This window comes from Meleagris gallopavo, chromosome 2, assembly GCF_000146605.3.
Source record: "Meleagris gallopavo isolate NT-WF06-2002-E0010 breed Aviagen turkey brand Nicholas breeding stock chromosome 2, Turkey_5.1, whole genome shotgun sequence".
In the NCBI taxonomy this organism is placed as follows: Eukaryota; Metazoa; Chordata; class Aves; order Galliformes; family Phasianidae; genus Meleagris; species Meleagris gallopavo.
The window spans coordinates 104,999,961-105,019,294 of NC_015012.2; the positions used below are offsets into that span (position 1 = coordinate 104,999,961).

The 19,334-nt window shown below is 41.2% G+C and overlaps 1 protein-coding gene across 16 annotated transcripts in view; it reads left to right on the forward strand.

Annotated features, from left to right (window-relative positions):
- Window positions 1–19,334, forward strand: part of HMBOX1 (homeobox containing 1) — a 113,518-nt gene that overhangs the window by 56,768 nt on the left and 37,416 nt on the right. For all 16 annotated transcript variants that reach the window (XM_031552649.1, XM_010708091.3, XM_010708095.3 and 13 more), the window contains 3 exons: window positions 1,633–2,112; window positions 4,126–4,211; window positions 13,892–14,002. In XM_031552649.1, coding sequence (XP_031408509.1) covers window positions 1,646–2,112; window positions 4,126–4,211; window positions 13,892–14,002 — 664 coding nt within the window. In that variant the 5' untranslated portion in view covers window positions 1,633–1,645. The remainder of the gene's footprint in view (window positions 1–1,632; window positions 2,113–4,125; window positions 4,212–13,891; window positions 14,003–19,334) is intronic.

The window sequence follows — 19,334 nt, forward strand, 5'->3', positions numbered from 1 at the left end:
GCCCTGAAAAGTGGGCAGCTGTATCCAAACTCCTTGCTTGTGGTTTCTGATCTGTGCAAAAATCCTGTGTAATACCTGTGAGTTGATCAGGGCTGCAATAGCTATGTTGGACCAAAATTGCAAAAACAGAGCAATATAATAATCTTGTAGATAACTGTGTGGGTATTGTAGTGCTTCTTCCTTGGCACTGTTTATTTTTACAAGTATTGATATAGCTATATGCTTTGACTTGAGGATACACCTTATCTATTTCCTTACCTAGTCAGATCTGTGTTGTGAGATATTTCAAGTTTGAATAGATTTTATCACCATACCCCCAAAATCTACTGGCTTTGTTTAGGTTTCTATGATGTGTGTACCTGAAAGAAGTCCCTGCAAAGCCTACTGTAATCCCAAAAGCTGTTATTCCTCCTCGGGTTTTCATAGGGTTTTTGTAATTCTTGCCTGACTTTTCATCTGCTCTTGTTTGTAGGGATTCTGCAATTAGCTCTGCCACAAGTTGTGGAGTTTGAGTGATTTTTTTTTTTTTACTGTGTTGTCCTGCAGGAATTGTAAAAACCCTTGATTCTTTGAGAAGATTCACAAAAAGGTTCGAAAATACCCTGATCTCTTTCCCAAGTTCTCTCTGCCCTCCATCTGCTGTCCCTTCTTAAGATCCTGAGTTATGAAAGAGTGATCTTGTCGTTTGTACGCCGTTTGGCTCTGCTGTAAGGAGACTTAGGAAGGAAAAGCAATTAAGGGAAGCTCACTGTGCTTTTACCAGTTCCACTTCTTGTCTTTGCAGCAAATTCATAGGACAGTCATTGTTCTGATACCTTTGGAAGTTTAGTAGTTAAAAAAAGCTTTTGATGGGCCACCATGTTGATGGAATTACACCAGAAGCCTGTCTTTGGAGGGAAGAAAGCAGCAGACATTTCTTTAAATGAAAGCTTGTAGTAATTGGATGTGCTGCACTTTCCTTCTTAGGGCAGGCAATCTGTGACAACATTCCAGGTTCAAAAGTTGGTAACTTCAGAAATCAGACTTCAGTCAAATCAGCTTTGGTTCCACAGGCCACTAGAATTTCCGCTAGGTATGTTTTTATCTTCTTTTTTCAAGACAGCAACAAAAAGTTAGGGCAACTTGAACCCTTTGTACTGCAGATTCGAAAGAGCTGTGATACATAAATCTCATGTCATAACTGGTTAAAAGTTCTCCACAAAAACTCTACCTCTGGCCTTGAATGAGCTGGTTAGTGTGGGAATCTGGGGTTTCTGTTTGGCGGATAGTTGGCAGTGAGGAAAATTTGGTATGATTTACTGAACAGCCATTCTCCCTCTGTAACAGAGGTTTATCAAAAACAAAAAAGTAGTAACTGCTGGTTCAATGTAGAAGCAGTAAAAGGAGGAGAGAGAAATGCTTTTTGAAAAGTTTGCAGAAGATGAGCCTTTCTGCCAAGTAGCAACAGTGCTGTTCATGAGAGGCTAAATGCTGAACTTAATTGGAGGTGGACTGTTGGGTTGCCATCTCTGTCATAAGTGTGGCTGAAAGTGTCAGACTACAATTGGTCTTTTCTCCTCTAAGATATTTTCCATGTATCACAGAGAAGTGTTGAACTGAAGTATTTGCTTTTCCATCTCACCTTGTTTTCAGCCTGCTGGAAACCATGTCTCACTACACAGACGAACCAAGATTTACCATAGAGCAGATAGACCTGCTTCAGCGCCTGAGACGTACGGGAATGACCAGACATGAAATCCTCCATGCGCTGGAAACCTTGGATCGTCTTGATCAAGAGCATAGTGACAAATTTGGAAGAAGATCTAGCTACGGAGGTGGTTCCTACAGCAACAGTACCAACAACGTCCCAGCATCTTCCTCGACAGCCACGGCTTCAACACAGACCCAGCATTCTGGGATGTCCCCATCCCCAAGCAACAGTTATGACACCTCCCCACAGCCTTGCACTACTAATCAGAACGGGAGGGAGAGTAACGAGAGGTTGACTGCATTCAATGGGAAGATGTCACCCACCCGCTACCCGCTAGCAAACAGCTTGGCTCAAAGGTCCTACAGTTTTGAAGCTTCCGAAGAAGACTTGGACATTGATGACAAAGTGGAGGAACTGATGAGGTCAGTAGAAGTCTTTGTAGTTTGGAAAGTCAGGGTGAAAAGTCCTCCAGCATGCAGATTCCTCCTGTGGGACTACCTTAGTAGTGACAGGTGTTACCAAGAAAGCAGGAATTGCTTTGACAGCTATTTCCCTGCTAGTTTCTTGGTGGTCAGTATCTCAGTACCTCTCGCCTGCCTCTCAGTCACGTGCAGACAATCCCTACCCATGTGCAGATATAGCAGAGGCTGTTTTACTGTTGAAACATTTTTTCCATGCTGTACCAAAGACTGAAATTCATGCTTATTCACTGAATTTCCACCCTACTCTTATTCAGAAGATTTCTGACTGAGTCTCAATTCACGTGAGTCTTCCTCCACTAATGTGTGCCAGTTGAGTTTCCTTCCATATATAGGCTTGGTTAGGGAAGCTGCTTGGTTAATGCTTTCCGCTGTGATCTGCAGTGCATGTATGTTATCTGTTTATAGTTTGTGGCAGGGGCTGACTCCCTCTTGGATTTGCACAGTCTGCAGATTGGTGCAGGAAAACAAAACAACAACAAAAAAAAAGAAACAGAAGTCTTTAATGAGGGCTAGTTGTTTTTTTGTTTTTTATTTTATTTTGTTGTTTCTTTGTTTTCTAGATTGACCTTCCTTTACTTTTAGCTGCTTCCTTTTCAGCATTATGGCAAAGATTAAAAGAGGGGATTATTCCACTGAAGATGAAAGACTGAGTCAGTGGGCTCGACAGCAAAAAAAAATTCAGAGAAAGGGCAAAAAATCTCGAAACTATTTTAGTTATGATGTTGGAATGTTTTTTTCCTTGAAGCTGCAACAAATCAGAAGTACCTATGGGAGGGAGAACTAGGATCCATAATCTCCAGAATGGAAATAAGTTTGGAGATTTAGGGTAAAAGTGTGGCTGGAAGAATATTAGAGATGAGCAGTAGGAAAAGCCAATCAGCCTTGTTTACTGTCAGCTGCAGGGTAACGGAATAATGCAGGAAGGTGGTGAATATAGCAGTATGCAGGACTTCCTATGGCTGAAGTTTTAATCGGTCCTTTGAGTTTTTGGTTCCTATAAGTCTCAAGTAAACTGAAGCTACGTTTATTTTCCGGCATATGGAAGGTAATTGAATATGGAAGTAAAAATGAACAACATGGCATTTATTTTCCATTTTGAAGGATTGTCTGCCTTGAGAGCTGCTGAGGCAGGACAGGAGAAGGGGAAGAGAGATTACTAAATAATAAGGCCTAATAAAGATTGGTTTTACTTCTCTGCACCTTTCAGGGAAGAGGGGAGGAAAAAGAAGAAAAAGTATATTTTCAGCAATTGAAATTTGCTGTGTATCCCAATCCTCATGTAACCACAAAATTATTTACCTTTTAAGCACAGTGCCTACTGAATTACCTTAGTATATCTTAGTACCCACAGCAGGGGGGGTTGGAGCCTGATAATCTTTAAGGTCCCTTCCAACCTAAGTGATTCCATCATATGTCCTTTTAAAAATCATACAAAGCAATGATGCTTTTCATTCAGTGCTAACTATGGGCTAGGGAAGTAGCAGCGGAGGGACAGAGGTTGCAAAATCTTTTTTCCTTTGGATCTTTTCCTTGAATAGCTGCAGAACGTTTGTGTGTATGTATTCAATTGTGCAGCGAACCACGCAGACCCTGCCATCCTTTATTTTTTATTTTTGTGCCTTATTTTTATGACGGAGGATTTTATGCTGGTATGAGAGATTTATTCATCCCTGTGCAATGAAACTTTGCACATTCCATATGGCAGCCCTGCACCTAATATGAATTATATAGGACATGAGCCATCCATTCTCCTGCTAGGGTACTTTGATCAAACGTGACACTGGTTAAAAGAAGTGTCCACTGGTGAGGCACGCTGACTGTTTTAATGCCTGCCTTCCCCACTCCTTGTCCCCTAAATAAAGAAAATGAAGCCATTTTGCATCTTCAAAGTACACTTTGGTCTGTCTGTCTGGGTTTTTTTCTTTTTTGTGCTCTTGTTTTTTGTTTTGGTAGGAGGGACAGCAGTGTGATAAAGGAGGAAATCAAAGCCTTCCTAGCCAATCGGAGGATTTCCCAAGCAGTTGTTGCACAGGTAACAGGTAAGAGCTGGGGGAGTCCTTTCTTCATTTTGGGAAACTGTCTAACTGCCTGTGTGTGTATGGTGCAGATGTTGGAATATTGCTTGGCTTTCTGCATTGCAGTGCAGATCTGTCAGCTTAGTCATGATAATGTATGCCTTTGATTTAAGACCCATTGTCCCGCACATCATGGAACTTCCCCAGTGAATCACTTGTTCTTTTTTTCTTTTTTTCATGTGGCTTGTGCTAGCAGATTTTATTTTACAGCATTATAATAAGCCCAAAGTTTTTATCTTTAAAATGAAACCATTTTCCTTAATTCTTAAATTGTTTGTTGAATGTAGTAAATAGATACATATCTGCATCTCTGTGTATAGAGATATGAATAATACATATTTGTATTATAAAATGCATATGAGAAATCTGGAGACACAGCTATAACTGATATCACTACATCCAGCAGTCATTTTGTGATAGTTTTGAAGTTTTTCAATTGCTTGTCTTTGAGTCACAAACAGTGAAAATGAATTGTGAGATTGAGGGATGACTATTTTAGCTTAGATTTTACTAGAAGGAGTAGTAGGGTGTTTTGGGCTTTTTTGGTCTGTTTTAACCCCTTGCCTTTTACAATTCTCTCTTTTGCGTTCAGGACAAGTAAGCATTGATACCACTTATTCTATTTGTGTGTTATCAGTTCTACTTTGTAAATAAATAGATCAATCCCATATTATATCTATCACATCTATTCATTTTTAAAACCAACCTGAATTAAAGATCTTGGAATGGATCCTTTTTAAGGTTCCTTGCTGACTAGGAATGCCAAACCAACAGGATGGAAGTTGTTCTTTTATGATATTTCCAGCATTTGAAATGTCATGAGGACCCATCTGCCTGGGAGATATGGGTTTGCAGACACTGTGTGTGCTAGCAGTTGAGGTAGGCAGGCAGAAATGGGTACTGGAGCCATGGAGCCAGGAATTCCTTCCACATCTGTGATCTTGGGCAAATTACTTGTACAAAATTAACATTTTTTATCACTCTAAGGAATGTTACTAACCTTACCAGATGTTAGCATTAGTACTTCAGAAATTTTAATGCTAAGTCTTCTTAGTTGAATTGGACCTGAACTGTGGGCAGTTTGTGGGTCAGTCCCATACCTCTGTGAAGTTCTTCCCTGAATATGGTCTTGGAATGGCTTATTTCTATATTAACCTCCTGTATAGTTTATTATGAGGGCAAGCAGCAGAAAAATTCCTGTCTCCAGGACAGAGCCTCTGAACCTGAGTAAGTCAAACTTACCCTCCTTCTTCAATAGAGGTGTTTTAAAGAGGGGAAAAAAAAAGTAGCAGGATAATATTTCCAAAACAAGCCAGCATATATATATATATATATATATATATATATATATATATATTGTCAGTGGGACTATTGCATGCAGTTAAATAAGAATTTCCATGCCAAATCTAAGGTAGTCTGTATCACTAAAAGGAACTGATCTGTTTGCCTACATCTCGGTGCATATCTCAGTGCCCAGGCTGGCTGTAGCAAAGTCAAGATGGATCTCTTCTCTCCTGGTCATGCTGATCCTTCCATCCTCATCCTGCACTCTTCGCTATCGCTAGATGTCTTATCCTGCCAGTGGGACAGAACAGAGATTGACCTAATGGCACTATCATCTTGTGTTGTTTTCACATGAAATCAATGGCACCCCAGGTAGCTCTAAAGGCTGAATGGCTATATTTTTTTGCAGCTGACCAATGGACCTTTTAAGTAAGAAAATAAAGTGATATTTTGAACTTGATGCACTTTCTTAAGCAAAGATAGCTGTACTGCCTGTGCTGTGCTACGACGTGCAGATTTTCCTCCTGCTGCCCTTTGCAGCTGAGCAGTGTTTTCTTCCTGGTCTCACTGGGAAGGTCATTAGGAGCTGGTTCATTTTAAAAGTAACCCTTAGCCTTGTGTATGCAGATGTGTAGCACTTACGTGACGCTATTAAGTACTTAGTTATGGCTTATCTGAAAGAAATAGTCTCAAGGAGATTGAAGGGACTGGATTCAAGTGTGTACTCAGCACTAATGGGGGAAACATCAGCTTCCTTTCAAAGGCATGGAACAGTGAAGAGTGGCTCAAAATATCTCAGGACAGAGACCCAGAATGGAAAGCATGTGTCCCAGGGCTCTCACTTCCAGAGTGGTCTTAGACCTGGTGAATGCTAGTTGACTTTTGTGTTCTTCAGATGTATCCATCATCCTTTCCCATTCAGCTGTGATGCAATCTCCCAAGGAAGGTTCGGAAACCGCTTTTGGTTCTTCAGAAAAGGAATTTGGGCAGGCTACCATGATGCCTTGCAGAATGTATGGTCCCAATTTTTGGACCATATCCATATATATGGTCCCATGTCAGTGTTTACAGACTTAGTCTTACTGGTAAAGCTGTTTTGCTGATCATTCAGTAAATAAGAGAAAAATAGATAAAATTCAAAGAGTGGTCACTAACAGATGACATAGGGAAGGACTATAGGAAGTGATACCTCTTCAGAATGCTGCTCAGTCTGGATGATTGCACTACTTTCCAGCCCCAGGCATCATTCATCACTATTCATTTAAATACAAACATAGCTGCAATTCAGATGTTGGGTGTATTTGACTTTCCCAGCTGCTACCACCCTCCATCAGCTGGAAATCATTTGTTTGGCACTTGAAATAAATGCAGAATACTATGGCCTCAGCTTTTATCATTCATCACTTCTGCCTTGGGAAGAAAGGCAAGAAACAAATGAAATGAAAATTCCATGTCTGGCTCTGTCCAGGAGGAGCTGTTTGACCCAGCTGCCTGTGCTGCGGTCTCACTCCTTTCAGTCTCTACCTATTCCTATGCTATTTTAAAAATTCTGCTCATTTGTGTAATGGGAGGGGAGAATGGCTTGAAGGAAAGAAAGGAGTAACTGATTAGTGGTATTAGACCTCAAACTAGGAAACTGAAACCTTACTTTTTCTTAATTATTACTGGGTATGATATTGTCTTAATTGGACGTATAAGTGATAAGCATTTGTTAAAACAGTGTACTTGTATATCTTTGTATTGCAGGTCATGAAATAGCTCATGAGCTGCTGAATTGCTTACCCTGTGCTTACAGTCCTATTTGTCCCCATTCTATTTTGTCATCTTTCTGTCCTTGGAACAGGAACCTCCAATGCAACTTCTGCAATTTCAAACTTCACTTTTGACTGATTCTGTAAATTCTTCAAGGTTCTTAAGATCTCATTCAAAAAAATCTTTCTTTTTCTCATCTCAATTCAAATATTGCAGTGCACTTACAGGATATGCCTTCCTATATCAACCAGTCTTACTGCTGAGGGCTACTACTGAGCAGGCTTTCAATTGCAGCCACTGCAATGGTAAACTGCTTCTCCTTTTGTTCTTCTTGTGCTGCACTGAGAGGGGGCGGGAAGTGAAGGAGGCCAAGGATATGTAAGAGGGAGACGCAGAGCTGAAGGTCAAAGTCAGCTGTTGCAGTAGAACAATTTTTTAGGCTCTCTTAGTCTTTATGAAATTACCAGAAACTTTTCAAGTCATTTAGATAATGAATCTGACAAGGAAAATTAAACCTGGAAGACATTCTACAGGGCTGCTTTTGTGTACTGAGAGAAGAGAGCAGATTGGAAAATAGTAACATCAGAATATTAAATGGTGACTTGGAAATAAAGAAATGATTGATAAGAAGCAAAAACTTAGCATAACACTTATTAGTGCTGGTCCTAAATACAGGAGCTGCTTTTTATAGAAACTTTTTTAATGGTGTCTGTAATAAGATAAACAAGAAGCACTTGGGTTGGGCTCTGTATAAATAATCTCCTACTGATAAGAAAAATGACAGTATAAACAGGAGCTAATAATAGTTCCTGCTGAATTTCCTATCTTGTTTTTTGAAGCTCCTTCTAACATAGCTGCAGCTCACTTGGGGTAGGGATTTAGCCCTAAATGTGGCAGGTGAGGTGCCAAATTTTTATAAACAATAATTTGAAGTCACGTAGTGTAATTTGTTTTAGTTATCACCGGAACTGTTTCTGGGCACAAAGTAGGAAGTCAAGTGCTTGTTTGGAGATGCTGTCTCTTGATGTGTTCTCCAAATGTAGGTGGAGAATGGGGGAAATGTCTTCAGAAACTGACACCTTTCTGTTGCGTACCGCAGCAAAGGACAGAGGGAGGAATATTCATAGATGGGCCCTTTGCAGCCAACCCAAATGCTTTGATGGATGATGCCTCTGCAAGGGTTGGAAGCGTTGACTTTTCCATTTTTTATACATAGAGAGGAATGAAGGAACAGAAATCTGTACTTTCCTGAGGTCACAGTGGAAGCAGTCAGTGGTAGAGCAGGAATTTGAATTCACAGTTCTCAGTTCTTAGAGTAGTGCCATAAAAACCAAGCTATCACGTGTGAAAGATAATAATAAATAATAATAAATGCAGAGGTCAGGTGGTTTTTTTTTGTTGTTGTTGTTTGTTTGTTTGAAAAATGTACCACAAATAGAGCTTTCCAGCGTGTGGTTCTGCTGACCTTCCTGATTTTTCTGTGTGTATAATTCAGCCTTGTCCTTCTGTCTCTGTCTTAATTGATATGAGATCTCCAGGACTTTACTTTGTGTTGTGCTAAATCCACAGAGCACCTAATGCAGTGGAGAGCAGCCTCTAACATCTCCTAAGGTTTGGAACCTACGCTCAGGGGTGCCAAGCAAATAATAAATACAGACCAAATGTAATTGAATTAGTTCAGTTGTGAAGAAACCTCAGAAAATTACTGATCATCTGAGGTGAAACTAGCTTTTCTCATTATTGTTTTAATACTCCTGAAAACTCATGGAAAGATTTTTTTTTTATGGTTTTGATCTTTGCAGATTCTCTGTAAAGAAGCATTGGCTAATCTCTTCAATTGATAGATGTCCTTTGCAAGCATGTGCTATATGGATGTAGGATTTTGCTTTCAAACAGGAGAATTAAGACACTGCCAGTTATTGCCTCTCCAAATCTGATGTATTCCAGGTGCTTCTAAAAATCTCTCCTGTAAGAAACATTAAAGAAATGCAAAGTAGAGTCACTGAACAAATCTGTATGTGAAGGTGAAAAACAGTTACTTAAAGACTTAATGAATAGCAGTTGAGAGGGTTACTGGTGGTTTTGTACTGCAGGTATCAATTGCCTTCTCTGAATGACACATTTTGCCATTTCTTTTAAGTACACGTAAAGAAAAATTCTTTCATGCATGATTTGTTTAGGAGATAACGAGCATGCCCAGAGGAGCAAGCTTGTACTGTCATCTCTGTTTAGTTTATAATTATGAATTGTAACCTGCTGTGGGAAGGAGTAATGTGTGACGCAAGAGATCATCATTTGATTTGCTGTAATCCTTTGTGATTACCACGTCTTCCTTCACTCTTTGCAGTGAGTGAGCTAGTTGTGCTCATTACAGAGTGTTCTTGTCCCTGCTGATCCTGAGCCCAGAGGATGTCAGTCTTCGTTGAGGTTCATGGTTCACTTTGAGAGTGAATTTCCTCCAGACAGCTGGATTTTCAGTACTCCAGAGATCTTCTTTCATTAATCTGCTTCTGGCAGCAGGATGATTTCTTTTTTCCTGCCAGTGCAATTTCCTAAAGTAGCATGATTACAGCCTATGTGACAGGATGGCGCTGGTGGTGGTACTAGTCACTGTCCTATGAGTCAACTGTGCAAAATCTACTTGAGATGCAAGAAATTCTAATGTGACTTTATTTAATTGAAAGGGGTGAAGGATGGGTTTGTGATTAAGACACTGTGCTAAGATCTAGGAGACAATCTGGATCACTTCTTCTGTTATTGACTTTGCACGTGACCTTGAATTGGCATGTATGATTCTGGAGCCTCTAAACTGAACTGATGAATAAATAAAAAATAGCACAGAATCACAGAATGGCTCGGGTTGGAAGGGAGACCTCAAGGATCATGGATCTCCAACCTCTACGCCACAGACAGGGCCAGCAACCTCCACATCTAGTACTAGACCAGGGTGTCCACGGCCCCATCCAACCTGGCCTTGAACACCTTCAGGGACGGGGTCTTATATATAACATTTTTATACATATATGTGGCTGCCCACAGTTTGGATGTGTGTATGCGCTGCTGAGTGAAACGCTGGCTGGATGGCTGGGCCCAAAGAGTTGTGGTCAATGGAGTTAAATCCATTGGCGGCCGGCCATGAGCGGCGTCCCCAGGGCTCGGTACTGGGGCCGCTTCTATTTAACATCTTTATTATTGATCTTGATGCGGTGATTGAGTGCACCCTCGGTAAGTTTGCAGACAACACCGAGTTGTGAGGGAGTGTTGATCTGCCTGAGGGAAGAAGGGTGCTACAGAGAGACCTGGATAGACTGTATCGATGGGCCAAGGTTAACTGCGTGAGTTTCAATAGGGCCAACTGTCAGGTCCTGCATTTTGGTCACAACAACCCCAGGCAACCCTACAGGCTTGGGGAGGAGTGGCTGGAAAGCTGCCTGATGGAAAGGGACCTTGGTGTGCTGGTGGACAGTCGGCCGAATATGAGCCAGCAGTGTGCCCAGGTGGCCAAGAAGGCCGATGGCATCGTGGCTTGGGTCAGAAATGTGTGGTGAGCAGGACCAGGGAAGTCATCCTGCCCCTGTACTCGGCACTGGTGAGGCCTCACCTGGAGTCCTGTGTTCAGTTTTGGGCACCTCAGTACAGAAAGGACATGGAGGTGCTGGAGCAGGTCCAAAGAAGGGCAACAAGGCTGTGAAGGGCTTGGAGAATATGGCCTATGAGGAGAGACTGAAGGAACTGAGGCTGTTCAGTCTGGGGAAAAGGAGGCTGAGGGGAGACCTCATTGCTCTCTTTCAGTATCTGGAAGGTGCTTACAGCAGAGCGGGGTTGGTCTCTTCTCTCTTGTGACAGGATGAGGGGAAATGGCCTCGAGTTGTGCCAGGGTAAGTTTAGGTTGGATATCAGGAAACACTTCTTTACAGAAAGGGCTGTTAAGCACTGCAATAGGCTGCCCAGGGAGGTGTTTGAGTCACCATCCCTGGATGTGTTTAAAATCTGTTTGGATGTGGTGCTCAGGGGCATGATTTAGCAGAGGGCTGTTAGGGTAGGATGGTTAGGTTGTAATTAAACTCAGTGATCTTTTAGGACTTTTCCAACTTGAGTGATTCTATGATTCTAGGAGTGCTGTAGGTAGAGGGAATCTTTAAGAGCTCAGCTTTCATTCTGTTTTTGAAACAGGGAAAGAGAATAAATAAATAAAACCAGAAAAGAGTGATAGAAAATGGGATGTGAAGTGACTTGGAATGGTCTGCATTCCTATGAACAGAAGTAAGATCAGCTGCCTAAGCCACACCTCGTGCACGTGATCTGAGTTTGCAGCATCGCTATAGAAGACTCCTGGCCAAAGAACAAAATTGGCTATGAGCTTTTCACTAATGCAAGAAATGCTATGGACTGCAGTGCCATCAGTGAGATACCATAGTCAATAATGTATTGAGAATTTATAGTGCAGTCTTTGAATTCGTACATCTCAATGTCCTGTACAAAGCCCCATTTTACAGAAATGACTTTGTGAGAGGACTCACAAGGAGTCAAATGTGTGCATAGCATTGCACGGCTTGAATCATTTGGCTCCTGCTCCTTTGCTTTGCCTGAAGTGGCTCATATCTGTACCACCTCATGGCAGTGTCAGGGAACCTCTGGGGCAGAATTTGGATTTTTCCACCACTCTTAGAAGATACTTAATCTCAATTTATAATTTTTATCTTATGCCTTATGTTGTTTTGCAAACATCCAGCAGACACTAATTCATTGCAATAAGTGTAAGTGGACTGTGGTAAACAAGTAAATTAATGGCGCTTCAACCCATTGATTAATAGGAGCCATGCATCCAGAAGCAGTGAGACATAACCATTTGTGTCCTACAGCACTGTGTTAAGGAAATGGCTTTTATAAATCATAACAGAAGATGGGAAGCTGCAGATTTTCAAAACTTGGTCCCTTGCACGACAATCAGGCATCTAGATTTCATTTTGGGCCAGAGAGCTTTACCAACTGTTACTTATTTATTTTTTGTATTGGCATATGTGTTTCCAGAGCTAATTGGTAGAACATCAGTTTGTGTTAGGTTGAGCAATTCCACTTCTCTGCTAGTATAAACCCAATTATATACCTAGCAGGTGCTCTGGGGATAATCAGCTTTTGACCACACCAGTTGTTTCAGAGCTCTTTCAGACATGGGGCATGGACACGGGTGTTAAGATCATCAGTAGATGTACAGGAAACCAAACCAAACCAGGATGTGTTTGTGGGCAGAGTTCTGCTGAATAGCAGTAAGCTTCTGTACTCAAAACAAACCTATCCCTTTTCCACAGGGCAGTTTAAACTCCACAGGCTCAGGGCTTCTGTCTAACAAAGAGTGGTTAAGAGAGTAAGCCCTAAGATTTTGAAAAACTGATTGGACTAAATGTGCTCGAATACGACACCTACGATTTGAGTTAAATCATTCTTAAGTTAGCTCAATTCCACGTTCAGTACAAAGGAAGCATAATAAAAACCCCTTATTAGAAGTGATAAAACTGCAGGGGGTTGTTCTCATGAGTTAAATATGATTATGAGATCTTCTGAAACCTGGATGCATCTCACGAGGGGAGAGGTGGTTGGATTTCTGTGTGAAAAGCCAGCTTTCTACCTGCCTGAGCATTATCACCAAGCAGGTGTTGGCACAGGTGGTGTGCAGCAGTGTGTTGTTACTTGGAGCATCTCCTGAAAGCTGAATTCTTGGGAGAGTCTCTGTGTTGTTAACCCTTCCTGATAGCTTGAGAGCACAAGGAATCCTACCAGCAGAGTTACTGCCTCAGTCCTTCACCAAGTTTTGTTATTTTTAGTTCCCCTACTGCACCGTTAAACCTCTTCCTGTATTTGATCATTTGATTCCTCTCCTCCTAATGACTGCTTTTCCCTTTCTGCGTTCATCCTTCAAGTGTGTCATGCTTTGGAAATAACAGTATTAATTTCCAGGGTTGGTTTTTGTTTTTGTTTTTGTTTTTTGTTTTTTACTATTTTCTTAGAAGCCTTTTAGTCCCTAATCCTTCCTGGGTATGTAGGGCCTGAGTCCTGCTTTGCTTTGCTGACAGGCAGCCGCTCTTTCTGTTTTGTTTCCTTGCTGTTGTTATAGCAGCTGATAGCTGGCTTGCTGCATTTCTGGGGTGATTTGATCTATATCACATAAAGTGTTTCTGTGTTTATCTCCCTTTTTATTCAAGCCTTGAATGATAATGATCTCCAAAGTATCATCTCCTATATATAACAGTGGGTAAGGGACTTGTTCCTGTTTCACAGATGAAGAAATTTAAGATCCAAGGAAGCTGTGGTTCGGAATGGGACAATTCAGAGAGTAGTAGATTTGGCTTCCCAGTGTGTGCTCTTTTTGCTTGTAGACTGACTGTGCTGATTCAGGATGTATCTTGAGTAAGGCTGCAAATAACAAGAAGGTAAAGCAGCTAGGGATAGGGGAAGAAGCTTGAACTGCCTCTGTTTTCTATGGTTGAAATATTAGCAGCAAATTTCCAAGCTTTGTAAGACAACACCTTTTATTAGTATATAAACCAGTTTAAATATTTTAAAAGAACAAGTTTTCTCTTCTTCTTTCTCTCTTTTTTTGTTTTCTACAGGTATCAGTCAGAGCCGGATCTCACATTGGCTTTTGCAGCAGGGGTCAGACTTGAGTGAACAAAAGAAAAGGGCATTTTACAGATGGTACCAACTTGAGAAGACAAATCCTGGTAAACACATCTAGCCTAAACATCTCCTACCATTTGATGTATGAAAAAAGCCTTTTGTCACTGGTTTGGATTATCACTGGTCATTCACTTGGTGGTATACTGATGAGGTATTTCCTCTGACTAGTTTCTTAGGATCTGGTCTATGTTTTGTTTGCAGCAACAGATGTAGGACTGACTCACCCACAGCTGTCTGTCCAGCTTCTTGGTTGTGGTTACTTGCCCTGTCCTCCCACCCCTGGCTAGCTCTGGGAATGAGAAGTGCACTCTGTGGAGTTATAATCAGATGACATAAAATAGATGCTGAGGCTCTTCAAAGTGAACAAGGAGAAATCACTAATAATAGCTGTGTAATATCAAGTTAGAGCAGCTATGTGCATCTTAGCTGGGATAACTTCGGAGGTTTTGAGTTGTAGCTGAAGCTCATGGATGAGATGCGTGGATAGTTACAGTGATTAAATGGAGATGTCTTTCTCAAATTCCACCTCCTTCTTCAAATCTCAAAATAAATCTTTAATATATAATGAGAAATAAAGCTCTTCATTGTCTTTAACAAATAATCTTCAAAATCACGGTTGAATACATTTCCTTGCATTGTTTTTCTCTATAGATTTTGTTTGACTACAGTTTTTTACTTTCCCTTCAATAGTCTTATTGTAAAGATCAAAATATTTACATTTAATTGCTTTTTTATTCATCTAATTTGGCATGATTAAATTAACTATGTAATTGTTTAAGAAATTTAAGATGTAGCCTCTCGAATATGAACTTGAACATCCAAAATTCTATTGAAGAGAATTTCAACAAAAACAGATTCTCAAAACTTCTGCTTTGTGTGTAAGCTGTAAATCAGGAGGCTCTGGCTGTCAATTGACCTGAAAATATTTTAGCTTAAAGTTGGGTGAGTTTGAAGCCAGAGTCGAGCCTGTCCTTTCTGTTAAGCACCTAGAAAGCTGTTTTAAGGAATGAATGTGCCAAGGGTTTGAGGTTCTAACAGGCTGCAGGGATTCCTAAGTGGCCTTGATTTTTCACAGAATTTGAAGTTGTGATACCCAGGGTCAGCAAAGGTATTGAATGCAGCCTTGTGCTACCAGCTTCTTTGGAAGCCTCATGTTGTGCCATGTGAAGCAACTCTCAGCCATTTATTTCCCTTTTAGGGAAGGTATTACCTTCAAAACAGCAGAGAAAGCCATAGCTTTTTTGGAAGGTGCATTTAAAGAGAAGAAAGTCATTAAGAAATAAATGCCTCTTTAGCAGTGAAAACTATTGCATGGATTTTTCTGTCCTTGCATCTTTTCTTTCCAGTATTATTTGGAGCTGTTTAGGAAATAGTATTCTGGTATTCTGTACCAGGATAAGAGTTGTCAAACTTGGTACTTATACTTCTTTCTCTCTTTTTATCCACAAGCTTACATCTTTTTGTCCTTTCAGGCTAGAGAAATGTAGCTTAAATATAATTGAATTGATGTTAACTTCTGTGTTACTAGTGCACAGTGTTGCTGAGTCCTTCTTCACTTTTCTTTATACACACGTGGGAAAATTTAAGAGTGGTTGTTTGCATTTAACCTTTTTTTCAAATAAGAGATCTTGTACAGCATTTTCAGGAAGTGTAAAAGGCAGAATGCCTCCTCTGCCTATGCCAGGAGACTATTTGGCTGCGTTTAAATTCCCTTCAGAACCAGATAACGTTTGTTTTATTTTTAGAGGTTGAGGTAAGGGGTGGGGAAGCTTAGTTTTCCTGTGGCTGTTGGAAAAGTCTGCCCGAGGAAAATGTGATTGTATTTGTTTATTTTGGGATCATCCACTTATTTCTATTATTGCCATCTCCTAGATTGCAGGTCAGACTGGTCAGGCAAGAGATAATTACCATGCATATGTGCAAGTGTATACAGTTTATTAGGGAAGATAACCAACCTTGTCCGAAGCATCCTGGATTTAAATTACTATTAATAGAACCAATTTGGAGCTGAAGTTTGGACACTGATACAGCATCCTGTAATTCCCAGACCATTCAGCTGCTTTCATTAGAATCTGAAAAGGAGAAAATAATTGCCATATTCGTACAGAAGTGGTCACAGCAGTCCTACTCACTCTTTGCAAAAGAGTGCCCTCCTCTGATAAAAACTGAAGTCATTAAATGAGTGGCATGAACTTTTTTTCTATTTGTTGTCTTATGAAGAAGTGAAAATTGGCTTTCTGTTATCTCATTTTTTATGATTGCAGCCACTGAGAACAAAATCTTGGACCTTCTTCTCTGAGCGATAGATTTGAGTCCCTTTGCACAGGAGCACGTTTCTGTTTGAGTTACCAGTGGGCAAAAAGAGGTCTTTGGGAACGTTTGGTTTATCAGTTCTTTAATCCTTGTTTCTAACGCTGGGAGTCTCCAAACTAAGTTCGTTTTCTGACTGAATTCATTAGTGTAGTAACAGGAAGATAATTTTCACTTACAATTGAAACAGTTTTGAAGCACCCAGGGCACCCAATACAATCAGATTGTGAACTATAAAGAAAGAAAAGCTGCTTTCTGAGGGAAGGACTAGAGATCACTTGGCAGACTTGCAGTCTTCCCTTGGCTCTGCTAGTTTTCTGTACAACTTTTAGCAAGTGATTTTGCCTTTGCTCCTAATTCCCACTTAACCAGGTAATGATGAGATTCTTCCGAAGGCACGAGTCGCTTGCCTTCCCTATAAGTCCCTCACAAAAGGGACTGTCATGTACTTCACTCATATACTACACCCAGCCAGGAATTTCAAAGAATACAAGAAACAGAAAATAACTTGTTAATGCATCATTTTCATTTTTCAAGTATGTGACAGTAGTACATAATGCTTTAAATCATCCACAGATAGTTCTTGCATCTGCTAATCTGAGAAATTTGTATTGTGGAGCATCAGGGTGATTTTGAGACATGGCTAGATGTTATTCCTGTACCAAAAAGGCTCAGCAATTCCATCAGTTTTGTCACTTGGCAGTTTGTTTTGGCCTCTAGAATATGCTGCCTATTGTCTTCTTGCTTCTGATTGCTTGTTTGCATGGGTAGTTACTGTACTTCTCCTGTCTTTGGTGGCAGTTCATAGAATCATGGGATGTTTTGAGTTGGAAGGGATCCTTAAAAGTAATCAAGTCAAAATCTGCTCAGTGAACAGGGACACCTATAGCTTGATCAGGATGCTAAGAGGATGGTCCATCCTGGCCTTGAATATCTCCAAGGATGGGCCACCCCTCTGGGCAACATGTGCCAGTGCCTCACAGCCCTGATTGTAAAAAGCTTCTTCCTTATATCCAGTCTAAATCACACCTCTTTTAATTTGAAACAGTTTCCCTTTGTCCTATCACAACAGACCATGCTGAAGAGTCTGCCCCTTCATTCTTATAAACCACCTTTAGATACAAGGCCACTCTCAGGTCTCCTTGTAGCTTCTCTTCTCCAGACTGCACAGCCCCAGCTCTCAACCTGTCCTGGTAGGAGAGCTGTTCCGTCCCATTGTTTTTGTGGCCCTTCTCTGGATGCACTCCAAAAGTTCCACATCTCTCTTGCACTGAAGATTTCCACAACTGAATGCAGTACTCCAGGTGAGGCCTCACCAGCACAGAGCAGCCGTTGGCCATGCTGGCCACCCTTGTTTGGATGCAGCCCAGGACACAGTTGGTTTTCTGGGCTGCGAGTGCACATTGCTGGCTCACATCCAGCTTGCCATCTACCAGTCCTTTTACGTGGCTGTGCTCTATCCTTACATCCCCCAGCTTGTACTGGCAATGGGAGTTGCCATGACCCAGGTACAGAACCTTACACTTGGATTTATTGAACCCCATGAGGTTCACCTGGGCCCACTGCTCAGCTTGTCTAGGTCTCTTTGGATGGCATCCCATCCCTTGGGCATGTTGACCATACCACACAGCATGGTGTCATCTGCAAACTTGCTGAGAGTGCACTCAACCCACTGTTGATGTCATTGATGAATATATTAAAGAGCATTGTTCAGGCAACAGCAGATACGAATGCTGCAAATGCTCAAAGATCACAAAAAAACCTTTCTGCTGTATGCAATAATCTTACTTAAAAACTTCTTCACTTCTTGATCAATGTTTTCCTGGTATGAGTAATGTCAAACTTAATAGCATAGCTGCAAACTCCATTGTATTAGTGACTGTAATTTTTTCTGGAAGCAGTTGCCAATTAGGGTGAAAGGCAGTTTTTTTGTTGAGGGGAAGAAGTCAATGCTAAATACTAGTGTTTGAAAGGACTTTAAACCAATTAATAGGGATACTTTCCATTTAGATATGGAGTTTTTTGGACGGGCACCACATCTCCTGTGTTTTGTAGAGGGCCACGAGCATTTTGGCAGGATATAAATAATATATGTTTCAGAAGCCAGTGTATGAGTGCATTGAGTCCTGTAATGTTCTGATTATTTTTTTAGAGCCCCTGGCTTTTAAATAAACAAATACTTCTTTTTATGCTGATAGTTAGCTTGATTAGTTTGGCTGGCACTGGGTCTTGAGCAATGTGGAAGGCCTGTTATGGAGCAACTTGAGCATTTCTTTTGCCTCTGTGCCCTGTAACCTGAAGCTGTCTCCTAGAAATGATGAGTTGGAGTTGCAGATGGTTACAGACTGCCTCCAGTTAGCCTGCATGCTTTCTTTCAGCTTGTCCTCTGTAATAGGAAGGCAGCTGTGGTCATCTTGTGCTTTTCCTTCTTGAGCAAAAGGGAAGAAGAAGGGTAGTTATTACCAGGATGTAATCTCTCTTGTGTTACTCCCATAGTAGCTCCTCTTTAGCTATATCTGAAAAACACATGAAAAGAAACTGAACAACCAAACACCCAACCAAAACAACAGAGGCTGGATATCCCATGAGATTCATACTCGAATCCACGTGTGCTGAGAGAGCTGGCGGAGGTCATTGCCGAACCGCTCTCCATCATTTTTGAGAGGTCTTGGACAACAGGGGAGGTCCCTGAAGACTGGAGGATAGCCAATGTCACTCTGGTCTTCAAAAAGGGCAAGAAGGAAGATCCGGGTAATTATAGGCCTGTCAGCCTCACCTCCGTCCCTGGAAAGGTGATGGAACAGCTTGTGCTGGATACCATCTCCAGACAACTGGGAGAAAAGGAGGTTATCAGGAGTAGTCAGCATGGGTTCACCAAGGGGAGGTCGTGCTCGACCAACTTGGTGGCCTTCTATGATGCTGTCACATGCTGGGTGGATGGGGGAAGAGCGGTAGATGTAATCTACCTTGATTTTAGAAAGGCGTTTGATACTGTCTCCCACGACATCCTTATAACAAAGCTGAGGAAGTGTGGGGATAGACGAGTGGACAGTGAGGTGGGTTGAG